This window comes from Cydia splendana, chromosome 12, assembly GCF_910591565.1.
Source record: "Cydia splendana chromosome 12, ilCydSple1.2, whole genome shotgun sequence".
NCBI lineage: Eukaryota > Metazoa > Arthropoda > Insecta > Lepidoptera > Tortricidae > Cydia > Cydia splendana.
In genome coordinates this window covers 16,536,402-16,550,813 of record NC_085971.1, presented here as the reverse complement: position 1 = coordinate 16,550,813, position 14,412 = coordinate 16,536,402, and the positions used below count along the sequence as shown (strand labels likewise).

At 35.5% G+C, this 14,412-nt stretch overlaps 1 protein-coding gene and 1 pseudogene across 1 annotated transcript; one reads left to right on the top strand and one right to left on the bottom strand.

Annotated features, from left to right (window-relative positions):
- Positions 1-380: 380 nt before the first annotated feature.
- Positions 381-11,359, top strand: LOC134795875 (lipase member H-like; annotated as a pseudogene).
- A 1,342-nt stretch (positions 11,360-12,701) lies between these two features.
- LOC134795826 (phospholipase A1 member A-like) lies at positions 12,702-14,060 on the bottom strand. The gene is made up of 2 exons (XM_063767760.1): positions 13,768-14,060; positions 12,702-13,417 (listed from the first exon to the last, which is right to left on the bottom strand). The coding sequence occupies exons 1-2, from the start codon at positions 14,031-14,033 to the stop codon at positions 12,796-12,798; spliced, it is 888 nt and encodes a 295-aa protein (XP_063623830.1). The 5' UTR covers positions 14,034-14,060; the 3' UTR covers positions 12,702-12,795.
- Between the last annotated feature and the right edge of the window lie 352 nt (positions 14,061-14,412).

Below are 14,412 nucleotides of genomic sequence, written 5' to 3'. Positions count from 1 at the left end.
ATCCTGAAAACGGTGAAAAATAGAGACTACTCCTAAAAATATGTGTGATACCTCAGTAGATTCGTCATGATGCCTAGAAAAATGTATTCGAAGCGCACACAAAAAATATCAAAAGTTATAAACAAAAAAGATTGATTGATAGATTTTCTGTTTTTAAAGTTTTTACCTATTTTTTGCTAGTGTCAAATATCTCCTACCTAAAATTTTGAATTTGATGAAAACCTAATTTACGATTTAATACCGATCCCACAACCTTCTTATCGCACAAAGAAAGTCAGAGGCAGAAGCCAATATAATAATAAATGAAGAGGTAGACGTGAAAGCCGAGAAGGACAAATCCAGCAAGTAACTACCTAGACTTGGCTCACGAGAGTACCGCCATGTGGGATGTTGACTCGACGATCATTGTTCCGATAGTCGTGTCAGCGAACGGTCTCATAGCGAAGAGTTTCGACCAACACCTAGAGAGACTCTCGCTGGGTGGTTGGAACAAGGGTCAGATACAGAAGGCGGTAATTTTGGACACGGCGCGTATAGTAGGTACGTCGGTTCCTCACTCTGCGGCCCTGACCACCGGCCGCTTAGGCCCTTCTCCGCTGCTGGCGGCACCCTAGGTTAGGTTTTTTATAATGTGTTTATATATATTTTTCATTGTTTTTTTATAAACTTTTGTATTTTACTTTTATATTCATGCTATAAACAACCTAACTAAAAATAAATAAAGATAATAATGAAGAATTATTTAAATTTAAAAGTGTAAGTATTAAGGTCAAATGAAAACATTTTTATTTTGTTAGAATATAAATTATATTGTATATTTATTTATGCCAAATTAAAAATCAAGCATCACACTCTTTTATTGAATATTGTGAAGTATTACGTCTGCTTGTATTTTTTTGAACAATTGCTACTAGTTATAAAAATGCAAATAGAAAAATAAATTCAGTAACAATAATTTAATTAGGTAGGTACAGTCGCCATCAGATATATCGGAGCGGCCAAGGTGTTAACAATATCTGAACACGCGCTCTAACGCCCTGACAATAGAGGCGTGTTCCGATAATTGTGAGCACCTTGGCCGCTCCGATATATCTGATGGCGACTGTACATAAATTATCATTGACATTTTGTACACATTTCCAACAATATTTCCCTATAAAAGGATAATATCGCGTTTGTACTTTCTTTATTCATTACGGGACTACTTATTAACCTTATTAATCGATTGGTGCAATAAAGTGTTTATTAAGTTGTTACTTATGTACAATACTTCTTTACAAATAAGAGCAAAGAGCAAAAATGTTAAAAGTGGCACATTTTGCATCAGTTTTGTGTTTAACCATGGCAGTAGAATATTCTCGGATAGACGAAGGTTACCCCCAAGGATTGTTGCCAAATTGTAAGTAATGACTAAAATCATTGTTAAAATAAAAACATATTTTCATGTATATATATGTACCTATCTTTGAGTAGTAACTGGAGACGCCTTGGCTGTCATTTTCTATAAAAAACAGTCTGCCGATTTTTGCGGGGGACAGGCACGGCAAATGTATGGCTGTTTGTACGAGTACATGATTTGTACGTAACGTACAAATAGCCATGTCAGATAAACGTCAGTCCGTACAAAAGTTTGCACAACTTTGCAAGGTTTTCGGCTGGGGGGTAAGCTCTTAAAGGCGACTCCGGTTATTAAATGCTCTAAGCCTAAGGTAAGGTAAGGTATACATTATATGTTCTATTTGATTCTCAATTATTTACTTAAAACATATTTTCTTTTTTTGCGCTGCTTTCACTTGACTCATGTACACTTACATAAGGAACTTACAAGAAAGGAATACAAACAAACAAACAAACAAAATTTACTTTATTCATGTAGGCCTAGCAACAAGCTCTTATGAATCGTAATTAATCTTAATCTAATTATCAGAGCAATTTATTGATGTTAATATTATTCCATAATAAAATTGGATTATTATACATATCAAATTTAACACTAAAAATTTCACAAAAGGATCGTCAAACATTAAAAAGATTGTATAAAAAAATACTAGTCTAGAATTTCTAGAATAAAATCTAAATGTCAAAAAAAAAAGCATAAGTGACAAAAGAAGTAGATAGTATTACATCGGAATATCCATTTCCTCATCAATAATCAAATATACCTAATAAATAAATAATCATTTCGAATAACAATTAATCCCACGTTGTAATATCATTCATGTAGTCTTGTGTGGTATAATAAGCTTTAGAAATAAGTTTACGCTTTACATAATTCTTAAATTTATTAATAGATAATTCAGTAATATGGTTTGGAAGTTTATTATAAAATCTTACACAATTACCCATGAATGATTTTTTAATTTTATGGAGCCGAGTGAAGGGCACTGCGAGCTTATGTTTATTTCTAGTATTAATATTATGAATTTCACAATTTTTCCTAAAGTTTACAATATTTTTATGTACGTACAGAATATTCTCATAAATGTATTGACAGTGCACTGTCATTATGTCAATTTCCTTAAATTTATCTCTAAGTGAGTCTCTATGGTTCATTTTGTATATTGCTCGAATAGCCCTCTTCTGCAGAACAAAAATGGTATTTATCTCTGAAGCACCGCCCCACAGTAAAATACCATATGCCATAATGCTATGGAAGTAACTAAAATATACTAATCGAGCTGTTTTCACATCAGTTAACTGACGGATTTTGCTCACTGCAAAAGCTGCAGAGCTCAGTCTATTCGAAAGAGTAGCAATATGGGGACCCCACTGGAGTTTAGAATCTAAAGTTATACCAAGAAAAACTGTACTATCAACTAATTCCAATTCCTCATCCTTCACAATGACACTTGTTTGCACATGCCTTACGTTACTACTAGTGACAAACTTAATACATTTAGTCTTTTTCTCATTTAACAGTAAATTATTAACATTGAACCAATTTACTACTTTTGAAATAGCATTGTTTACATCATTGTAAGCTTGTTGCTGTCGTTTGACTTTGAAAATAAGTGAGGTGTCGTCTGCAAACAATACTATATCATGGTGGGTCTTAATAAGGAATGGCAAGTCATTTATGTAGATAAGGAACAGGAAAGGCCCCAATATTGACCCCTGTGGAACACCCATAGAGACCAATGACCCAGGTGATCGCTGTCCATTCACATCGACCCTTTGTATTCTACCATTTAAGTAGGACTTAAGTAAATTCAGTGCCGATCCTCTAACTCCGTAATAATGAAGTTTCCTGATTAATGTTTCATGACAAACACAGTCGAAGGCCTTAGATAAATCACAGAAGACACCTAAAGCATCTCGTGACTCCTCCCAGGCATCGAAAATATGCTTAATTAGCTCAACACCAGCATCGGTTGTTGAGCGACCCCGTGTAAAACCAAACTGCTTATTATGCATCAAATTATTAACGTTAAAATGTCGTACTAATTGAGAAAGAACTAATTTTTCAAAAATCTTGCTAAATGTTGGTAGCACAGATATCGGTCTAAAGTTAGTGGGGTCAGAGCTGCTACCAGATTTAAATAAAGGAATTACTTTACTATGTTTCATTAGATCAGGAAACTCGCCGCAATCAACACTGTTGTTAAATATAACTACCAAGTCAGGCGCTACAATTTCTACTAAGGATTTGACAGCATGGACAGAGACTCCCCAGAGGTCATTAGTTTTTTTGACATTAATTGATTTAAACGCCTTTATTACATCTGAGGTACAAACATGTTCAAAATGAAGGTCTCCACAACACTCTGGAGCGTTATGTTTTAATAATGTAACAGCAGATGAGGGTGATGAATTTAAATCCTTAGTTGTGGATACTGGTACCTCGGTGAAAAATTTTTCAAATTCTGTAGCTACTTCTAAATTGGAATCTATAATTTTGTTATCAATGTTTAGTTTAAGTTCTTTAATTGTATGTTTCGAGCGACCAGTCTCCACATTTATAACTTTCCAGGTTGCTTTAACAATGTCGGAACTACTTTTTATTTTCTGTCTTAGATAATTTCGCTTAGCTATATGACAATCTACTTTAAACTTCTTCGAATACTCCTTCACATGTTCTTTAAATTCATCACTCTGATTAAACCGCCGTTCCTCATATAAGGCATACAGTTCACGTCTTCTTTGATGTAAGTCCGCAGTAGCCCACTCACTAAAAACTGATGCACCACTAACTACGACCGATTTTGAGGTGAATATCGCATTATAATGATCCATAAAAGTGTGAAAGAATGAATTATACATACTATTAGGACTCATATCGGAAGACAAAAAGGGTAGCGCCTGAACTAAACTTAGCTTCATTCTTTCCACGCGGTCCGAGGTTACTGGTACAAAAGTTATTTGTTTTCTCATGGTATTTTTCCTTAATGCCTCAAATACCATTAATTGACCTAAGTGGTCTGATTCTAAATTGCTGATAACTTTTTTAGCAATAGGAAAAATATCTGTGAAAATATTATCTATACAGGTTGCACTAGTAGCAGTCACTCTAGTGGGCTCCATAAACATGTGGTTGAGATTACAAGATTTAAAAAGATTCAATAATCTACAAGACATTGTTGAATTTTCCATAATATTTACATTAAAGTCGCCGCATATAAGCAATTTCTTACTAGAAGATGATATTTTAAGTAGGGCAGATTCCATTATGTTTTCAAATAATTCAAAATTACTTAATGGCGGCCTATACACACAGACAACAATAAATTGCTCTAATTCTACTGCACTTAGTTCTATAGTCCGTTCAACAGACATGGATACAATGTCCTTACGTTCCTTAAATTTTAACTGACTATTTAATATAATTAATGACCCACCATGTATGGAACTAAGTCTGGTGAACGAACTTCCTGCCTGGTGATTATTAAATTGGGGCATTAATTCATTATTATTTAACCAATGTTCAGTAAGACATAAAATATCAATATTAAAATCATTCAAAAAAAGTTCTATCTGTAAATTTTTCCCTCTAATACATTGAATATTTTGATGCACCAGGTGGATATACTTTCCATGTTTGCAGTATTTTTCATTATATTTATTTAAAACTAAATTGCCAGAGACAGAATCTTTTGTCTTAACATTTTCTGCAAATAAATTTTGCAGAAAAAAATATTGATGTGTAAGTTTTTGTATGTATAATTAAACAAAATGAACACATTACAAAATATTAACTTAGACTACTGACATCACTAGTTACTTAGATAAGTACAATTCATTATTCTACTTAATTGAACATTACCTAGTTCCTACGTATTTACCATAAAAATATGTAAGCAATATGCCGTGTTTGCCTGTAAATTTGTGAATACTCAAGCAATCTTAATATATAACTTGTTCTTAATAAGTATTTTTGTTGGCAAAACCAAATAAATCGATAAATGCCTACCTTTTTATGATTACCAGGTTACAGGTTATTTTTTAATAACACACGTGTTCTTAGGTCCAGGCTCATGGAAAGCAGCCGTTATCAAACCAGAAACACTGAAAAAACTCTACATATCATTATACGGAGACAATCGCAAACATCTAGGATCATACGATTACTACCACATAGACAGCTTAGCCAATAATCCTGGGATCGACTTCAGGAAAAAGACTGTCGTGTGGAACGGTGGATATTTAGACTCAAATGCATGGGGTACCCCTAAAAATGTGGGCATGGGCTATATAGCTCGTGGATACAATTTTCTTTCTTTGGACACGCTTTACTTCACTACTATGCACTATCCCCAGTAAGTATGTGAATAACTTACTCCGTTGGCTCAGCGCCCCAAAATGAGACTTGGCCTCCGACACAAGACAGCGCCACTTTTCTCGGTACTGTGCGACCTCTCTCGTCAATTGTTGACTCGACCATGTAAATAATTTCTAAATGAATGAAATAAATAATATGTCTACTGTTGGATATATTTATCATTCGATAGCCCAGTAATTATACCTAATACATTTTAGATTTCATTAACTCTTAATAGCCGTAATTCCCGGAGGTCTATTCAGATAGTAATTGCTAGTTGAAGAAACATCACTGTCGACAGTAATCGTTTCATAACATGATTATACTTACAATTCGAATCCCCCTTCAGGTCAGTTGTTCCAATACGTACGTGACCCGTGATACGAACAAAGGGAGCATCTGCTTGGCGTAACTCTTTAATTTCATTAATACCTATACGTAATAATGTGCATTTTAATAATCTGTCAAAAAACCTCAATTTTGTTAGTTTTGTGTCAGCACACGGCTCACAACTCACAAATGTTCGAGAACGTCCATGTACCGTTTAATTTTAGAGAGAATCAATAAAATTAAAATTATACATCTTGTTTCCAGAGCCGCACGCTTTGCACCCACAGTTGGCAGGCATACAGCTGAAATGTTAGTCAAGTTAACGGCTCATGGCTTAGATCCAAAAAAATTGGAGCTCTTGGGTATGAGCCTCGGCGCGCAAACTATGAGCTTCGTAGCCAAGAGTTTTCGATTCATGACCGGCCAGAACATCTCCTTACTTACCACTCTGGACCCAGCCGGAGTATGCTTTAGGCAACTCGGCCCTGATCGAAGACTGGACAGATCTGACGCCGATTTTGTCATCAGCGTTATTACAAACATGAACATAGCTGGAATAGGACACCATATATCCCACCTGACATTTTACGTGAATGGAGGAGAATTCCAACCAGGACATATAGCCTGGTTGCCTTGTGATTACATTTGCAGTCACTTTAGAGCTTTACTACTGTGGATGTCGGCATGGTTATATCCTGGTGACTACATAGGTGTACGATGTGATACCGTGCAACAAGCTATAGATGGTACTTGTTTCGATTTGAAACCAATGGTTACAAATACAATGGGTCCATTGACTGATATGAGCAAGCCAGGAATTTATTATTTACGGACGTCTAATAGATGGCCATTTGCTTTAAAGAAACAAGGGTTGAAGATGCCTACATTAAGAATCTCTAAGACTGTATCAAGTGGTGGTTTGGTTGATATTTTGATGCATTTATTTAGTTATCAAAGTACCTATACGTAGTAGATACGTAGTTTAAAACCGATAGGTTGATAGACATAGTTAAAATTATTACTAAAGCAGATAAAATTAAGATCATACAAACAAATAGTAATTTAGTTGACTCTTAACGAAAATGTAATTATCTTATCAATTTTTTAGAAAAATATATTTTAACTATATATCGCTGTTTTATTTGTAATGTTTATACTGCTCCTATTCACGCTTCGAATAATGGTCCCTATGACAGTTAATTTTTGTATGGAATAGCTGTCACGTAAAAATGTTTGTATTTAATCAATTTTAGGCAGTTTACCACATTATTAGGTATATTTAGAAATATAAATTGTGAGGGGGCAGCTGGGAGGAGCCTCACTTAGGATGAAATTAAAGGCACTTAGGCAGGTACCAGGACGACGATAGGTACTCGTATTTATTTGTTGAAATAAAAAGGCACCTGTAACAATACAGGTCAAATGTTAACCCTCTGACTAAATAATACTTATATGAACACTTTTGTGGATTACCTAAACATTATTAAAACTTACAATATGTGCCTATGATGTAGATAGTCTGGAGGTGCGCCGGGCCACTAAATGAGCACTATAGCACCGCACAGCACTTAATATATATTATTTAAATAAATATTTTGATCACAATTACTAGATCTAGAGATTACTAACTTTTGGCCGTATTTAGGAAGTAGGCACAGTACTTTAGAATAAAAAGATGTTAAACGATCAAAGTTTTGAATCGAACTGAAAATAGAAGTCAGCGAAAGGAATTCCAAGAGGGATTTGAATATGAAAAGGGAATTTAGAATTTGTATGGTGATAATAAAGAACTTGATAGGGTAACGCTCCGTTATACGCAGCGTTACATAAATAAGGTAAAAGCATATTTCCTTAATTATTATTTAAGTTAAAAACCCAACCAAAAGAGACGTGAAAGACCTTTCATAGGGACCATCATTAGACGCGACATATACTATAGTCGATTAAAAAAATAAATAGATAAAGTTTATTTTTCATTCATAAGATCTACAGAAAAAATAACCAAATAGGTATAATTACGACTACAGCAATAAACATTTATTTGACACCTATCGCATTCAATATTAATACAATAGAAAGGTGTCTGAATACAAATTTGCACCTAAAGACACCTCAAGTAAAATAAGCAAGTTTGAGAAAGTTCAAATGTCAAATGTTTAATACCAAAGATAAATTACGAAAAATTATAAACGTAAAATTTATCATCATCATCATCAGCCCATTGCAGTCCACTGCTGGACATAGGCTTCTCCCAAGGTACGCCACAGAGCCCGGTCTGCCGCTTTATGCATCCAGTCGCTGCACACAAACACACAAACAGAACGTATAATTTTTTATTTTTTATTTATGAGAATCCTGTAAAATGTATAATTATAAAAAAAAGGAATTGATTTCCGACTTTGCCTAGTAAAATTGTATTTTCTTTTACTGAAAAATATTACCGGTTATTATTTTTTTCATAATAAAAACACTTAAATTAAAAACTTATAATAAATATAATCATGTAATTTGTTGTTATCGTTAATAAATTCCAGGTCTTGTTTTTTGCCTTTTTTCATTCCTGTATTTTTTTTTTTGTATAATTGTATTCAATTCATATAATAAAAAATTAAAACCAGTGCTTATAGGATCCGGGCAATTATTATTCCACATTTGTTGATAAAAATAAATAACAGGAATTAATGAGAAAATACTTAATAAGATTCCAAGTTTACTAAAAACCATTTTTCGTAGATCAATCGATCTACGTTTCTGTTTTTACAAATTCTACTCTATTCCGTCATGTACCTAAATAATAAAATTCATGAACGCTTGTACTTAAAATTGTACTTAAACAAAACGGAATTTTACTTATCGCCCTATGATGTAAAGATTGTAAAGTATGAATAAGAGATTTTAAATAAAAGAACTATTGTATAGTGCTCATCACATATACATCTAGTGCATGGAAAACTTACGTAGTAAAAAATAATACTGCTGAGATTTTTTTATTTATTATGTTAACACGTATATACATTGTTGTCTTTTGTGTTATTTTTATTAACGCAGTAGAATACAGCAGGTTAGACGAAGGTTGTCTTGCGGGACTACATTCAGAATGTAAGTTTTTATTCCATGAAATCTCAAGATTTAAAAGGGTTTTTTCCAATTACGTTTTGTTATCGAATATGTACATATCGCTATGAATATAAAATACTGTAATAAAAAAACTGGAATTGGCACTGGGATACAATTTCAGGTGTAAAATAATAAATAGTAATTTGGGGCACTTTGCTAATAGTGTAGATATCCAGTGAATGCTCTTTACTTGTTATAAGGTACTTTCTTGATAATATCAGATAATATGTATTTAAATAAACTCAAAATAATCTCATCAGGGAAACAAGCAATCATAAAGCCGAAAACTTTGAAAGATTGAGATTTAGATTTACATATTTATTCTCATAGTATGAAATTACATTATAAATTATGCTAGGCTAATCTACATGAATTTATATTATGATCGTCATTCATATTTACATAATATTATCTAATAGATACAAATTAAAAAATGACGTAAAAATAATTAATCTTATGTCAACAATTTTATCCATTCATGTCAAAACAAAATACGGGAATAACTAAAGTACGAGTATCTCTTAATGATCGTCATGCTCTAAATAAATACTAGGTACACATTACAATATATATAAATCAATAAATGAGAACATGTCAAATTTACACGATTCAATTTATAATTTCAAATGTCAAGGTCATATACTCATTTACAGAATAAAGTGGATTATATGAAAACATTTATTTTCATGCAACTATTGGCCCTTAGATAAATACCTTAAAACTAGCATACATATTATTACAAAATATATCTTAAAACTAAAAACACAATTATGGCTGCGATGCAGTTCGCAACCCCGCAGTGTCAGGGAGCCGGCCGCGGAACCGCCGGAACTTGACACCCTTCGGCCAAAACTCCTCCTTGGTGAAGGTCGCTAGATGTTCAGTCGGAACGCTCATAATCCAATACTCCAATATTATCCAATACTCTACATGAGTCGCTTAACTTCAAACTCGGGTAAATCCATCTGTCAGATTATAAGATTTTGGTATTAAGAAAAGGTAATAGGGTATATATTTGCTGAAAGGGTCGAATGGATTTACCCGAGTTTGAAGTTAAGCAACACACATGTCAGTGGTTAGCGAAAACCATGCAGGTTTTACAGGACACTACAACTACAATGGGATGAACGAGCTAGCGAAGAGTCCTGGTATGGACTTTAAGAAGAAAACATGAATTTATATTGGAGGATACATGGAGGCTAATGCGTGGAACGCTGGACGGAATGTGGGATATGATTACAAGGCTAGAGGATATAATGTGATTTCTCTGGACACAATTGAGTTCACAGCGAGATATTATCCTCAGTACGTATCTAACCTGCTAGCGTGAGTTGCGTTGTCGCGCATGACTCCATACATATAGCGCGACTTCAAGTATGGACTCGCACGCGAGAACGCAATTCATGCTAGCCGGTCTGATTGCAAATATTTGGTTAGCAGAAGGTTAGTATCATTATGAGTTGTTATTTTAACAATAAGTTATTGTTTTCAGCGCCGTCCGATTATCCCGCGCTGTTGGTAAACATGTAGCAGAAATGCTAGTCAAGTTAACAAACCATGATCTCGACCCTAAAAAACTGGAGATTACTGGCATGAGCCTCGGAGCACACACTATTACTATGACTATGTCATGAGCTTCGCAGCTAAGGATTACAGATTAATGACTGGACAGAACATCTCGTTACTAACAGCACTAGATGGTGCTGGACCATGCTTCAGACATCGCGGGCCAGATGAAAGATTGGATAAATCTGACGCTGATTTCGTTGTCAGCGTTGTTACAACTATGGACATATCAAGCATATCTGCTCCTTTCGCTCATGTAACTTTCTATGTAAACGGGGGAGCATACCAAACAGGTGATATCGCGTGGCTTCCCTGTGATGCTTTGTGTAGTCATTCCAGGGCATATTTCGTCTGGTGGGCAGCTGTGGTTCATCTTAGGAGTTTTATAGCGCTCAACATGCTAATATGCTAATATGCGTGCGTTGTGATACTGTGCAGCAAGCTAGAGATGGTGACTGTTACGATTTGCAGCCAATGGTGACGAACACTATGGGCCTGCTTACTGACAGGAGCAAACCAGGAATTTATTATCTGCGTACAGCTAACAGAATGCCTTATGCTTTGGGAAGAAGAGGCTTGAAGAAATCTTAAGCGCAAATTGTTACAAAGTAAAGCTTAGAGTGGTGCAGATCTTCAATCTTATAATCTTCTCCCGTCCATCACAGAATAAATAATAGTACATACTAGGTACAGAAGACTTACTCTCTAACAAAACGCGTCTGTTACGATCAGGACAGATATGGCCGCTAGGTGGCGACAGCGCCACGCGCGGCTTATGGCTAGCCATCAAAATTGATGTGGAATGGATGTACTTTTAGCTACCTGTTGCAAAGCGACGAAATCGCGGAGTAAGCCACGTCTGCGTCCATGAGAAAAATTGTAGTTACGTTTTAATAAATGTTGTTAGATAACTTGTATTCCTTTTTATCGGATAAAATGTATTTATTGTGTAAGTATGTTCCCTTGTAAAACGAAATAAATAAGGTAAACGTACTGGTGCTCGATGCGGTCCCAGTACATGTCATCTTGAAACTTAAGTCGTTGTCAAAAAAGGTGACAGCAAGGTGTCATCTAATGGGCATTAGCATGTTGAGCACTAGTACGTTTACCTTACGTTCAATTTAAAAAACTTCAGTGAATTATTTTATTGAGTACCATTACTTTAAGTATCTTTTTTTACTTGAGTGGAAAATTTATAAGTCAAACTGACAGTGTCAACACTGACATAAACGCTACTAATATGCCAGTACGAGCGAGATGCATAGAAACTGAGTTCGTACGTTCACGCTAGCTTGTATGTCAGTGCCAAACTGGTGGTAGCTGTAAAGGAAGAAATGATGATCCATACTTAATGACTAATATTACAAATCGTCAATATAATTAATTTATTAATTTTCTGATAAAATATACTAATGTTATTGATTGATTTGTTGATTCCACAATAAAGCAAAAACATTAATAAGCAGATAAAATTAGACACAAAGTTAAATTACCTATAATCTGAGAAGTCAGGACACTTTTAATTAAGTACACAATTTAGGACTAAGGGGAGAAGCGGCTCTATCCGTCATTAGAGTCTGTTCGGAAAGAGAAGAGTCCTGAAATGTATAGGGCCCCATACATTCCACGACACTTCTCTTTCCGAACAGACCCTAGACTGTTACAGCAGTTCCGGTTCGCATTCCATCGCTGAGGCGAAGTCATGTCTTCGTCATGTTGAGGACGATGGAGCGCCGGATGAGTTCCTGCTTCATTACCGGCCGTTATCCAACCCAGGGATCCTTAGCCCAGTGATTACCTACTTCAGGAGAAAGGGACTCCCTTAAATGTCAGGCAGTCCAAAGCGGGCGGAGTGAAAAAAAACAGAATTAAAAAAAATATATGATTATTTATTAACATTTTACTCCAATTGTTATCTTGTAATGGCGGGCGGGAGAAGATTATACCTCTAATATAACATGGATCTTCTCTGTCTGAATCTCTCAAAGGTTCTGTTGATACTATGTAACGATTGACGTTATCACTTATTAAGTTTTCCTCAAGCCTCGCCTTCCCAAAGCATAAGGCCACCTGTTGGTTGTACGCAGATAATAAATTCCTGGTTTGCTCCTGTCAGTGAGCAGGCCCATAGTGTTCGTCACCATTGGCTGCAAATTGTAACAGTCCCCATCTCTAGCTTGCTGCACAGTATCACAACGCACTGCTATAAAAGCACTAGGATATACCACAGCTGCCCACCAGACGAAATACGCCCTTATATGACTACATAAGGCATCACAGGGAAGCCACGCGATATCCCCTTCTTGAAATGCTCCCCCGTTTACATAGAAAGTTACATGAGCGTAAGGAACAGATATGCTTGATATGTCCATGGTTGTAAGGACGCTGACAACGAAATCAGCGTCAGATTTGTCCAATCTTTCGTCTGGCTCGCGATGCCTAAAGCATGGTCCAGCTCCGTCCAACGCAGTGAGCAAAGAGATATTTTGGCCAGTCATCTGCCGGTAGTTCTTGGCTATGAAGCCCATGGTTTGCGCGCCGAGACTCATGCCGGTGATTTCGAGTTTCTTAGGGTCAAGACCGTGGCGTGTCAACTTGACCAGCATTTCCGCTGCATGCTTACTAATAGCTTGTACGATGCGTGCGGCCCTGAAAGAAATGTGTGCTTTATCTGAATCTGAATAAAATGGATCAACATTATTTTTTATTTTATTTATGAGCCTATAGTATTCCACTGGATAGAGACCTCCCTTATTATTCCTCCTATCCATCTCCCACCAACCGACAAAAGCGTCAAGCTCGTCCGTTCATTACCTTCGAGGTCCGTTAGGAATATTATGGCACCCGGTGGGTGTCTTAATGCACAAAACACACACGACATAACCTCTCAGTCCCATTAAAACTTTGCAACAATTTCAGCTTCGTCAATTGTTCGAGTTTTGGAGAGCAGTGTGGAATACGGATTTAAACATATAATAAAAATTGTTATAAATACTTACTGAGGATAATAAGTTGTTGTAAATTGAAACATGTCAATAGAAAGCGCGTTGTATCCCCTAGCCTTGTAGTCATATCCCAGATTCCGACCGGAGTTCAACGAATTCGTGGAGAAGTATCCACCAACATACATCCACGTCTTCTTCCTGAAGTCTATGTCGGGGCTCTTCGCTAACTGGTCCATGCCATAGTAGTTGTAATGTCCAGTGTATCCTGTATGACCTTCGCCTAATACTGATATGAAAAGTTTTTTTAGGCTCTTTGGCATGATGATGACTGGCTTCAAAGACCCTGGACCTTAAAAAAAACAATTTTGAAACGTAAAGGCTTGTCTTGCCTGCACTGTAATGGTTCACGATTCAGGTACAGGTGGCACGCAACGTACCTACATTAAATTTATTTATTTTTATTAGTAATTTTTTTCTAAATAAATGTAAATAAATACAAAGAGAATAGCATTTCAAATAAAACTTACAATCTGAAAATAATCCTGTAGGATATCCTTCCTCAATTCTCGAATATTCTACCCCAGACACTGAAATCAGCAGAAACACCACTACATGGGTTACTTTTACTATTTTTACATGAATCATTGTCGTCGGCCTTTGTATTGATTTTTTTATTGACACAATAATATTTTATGTTAT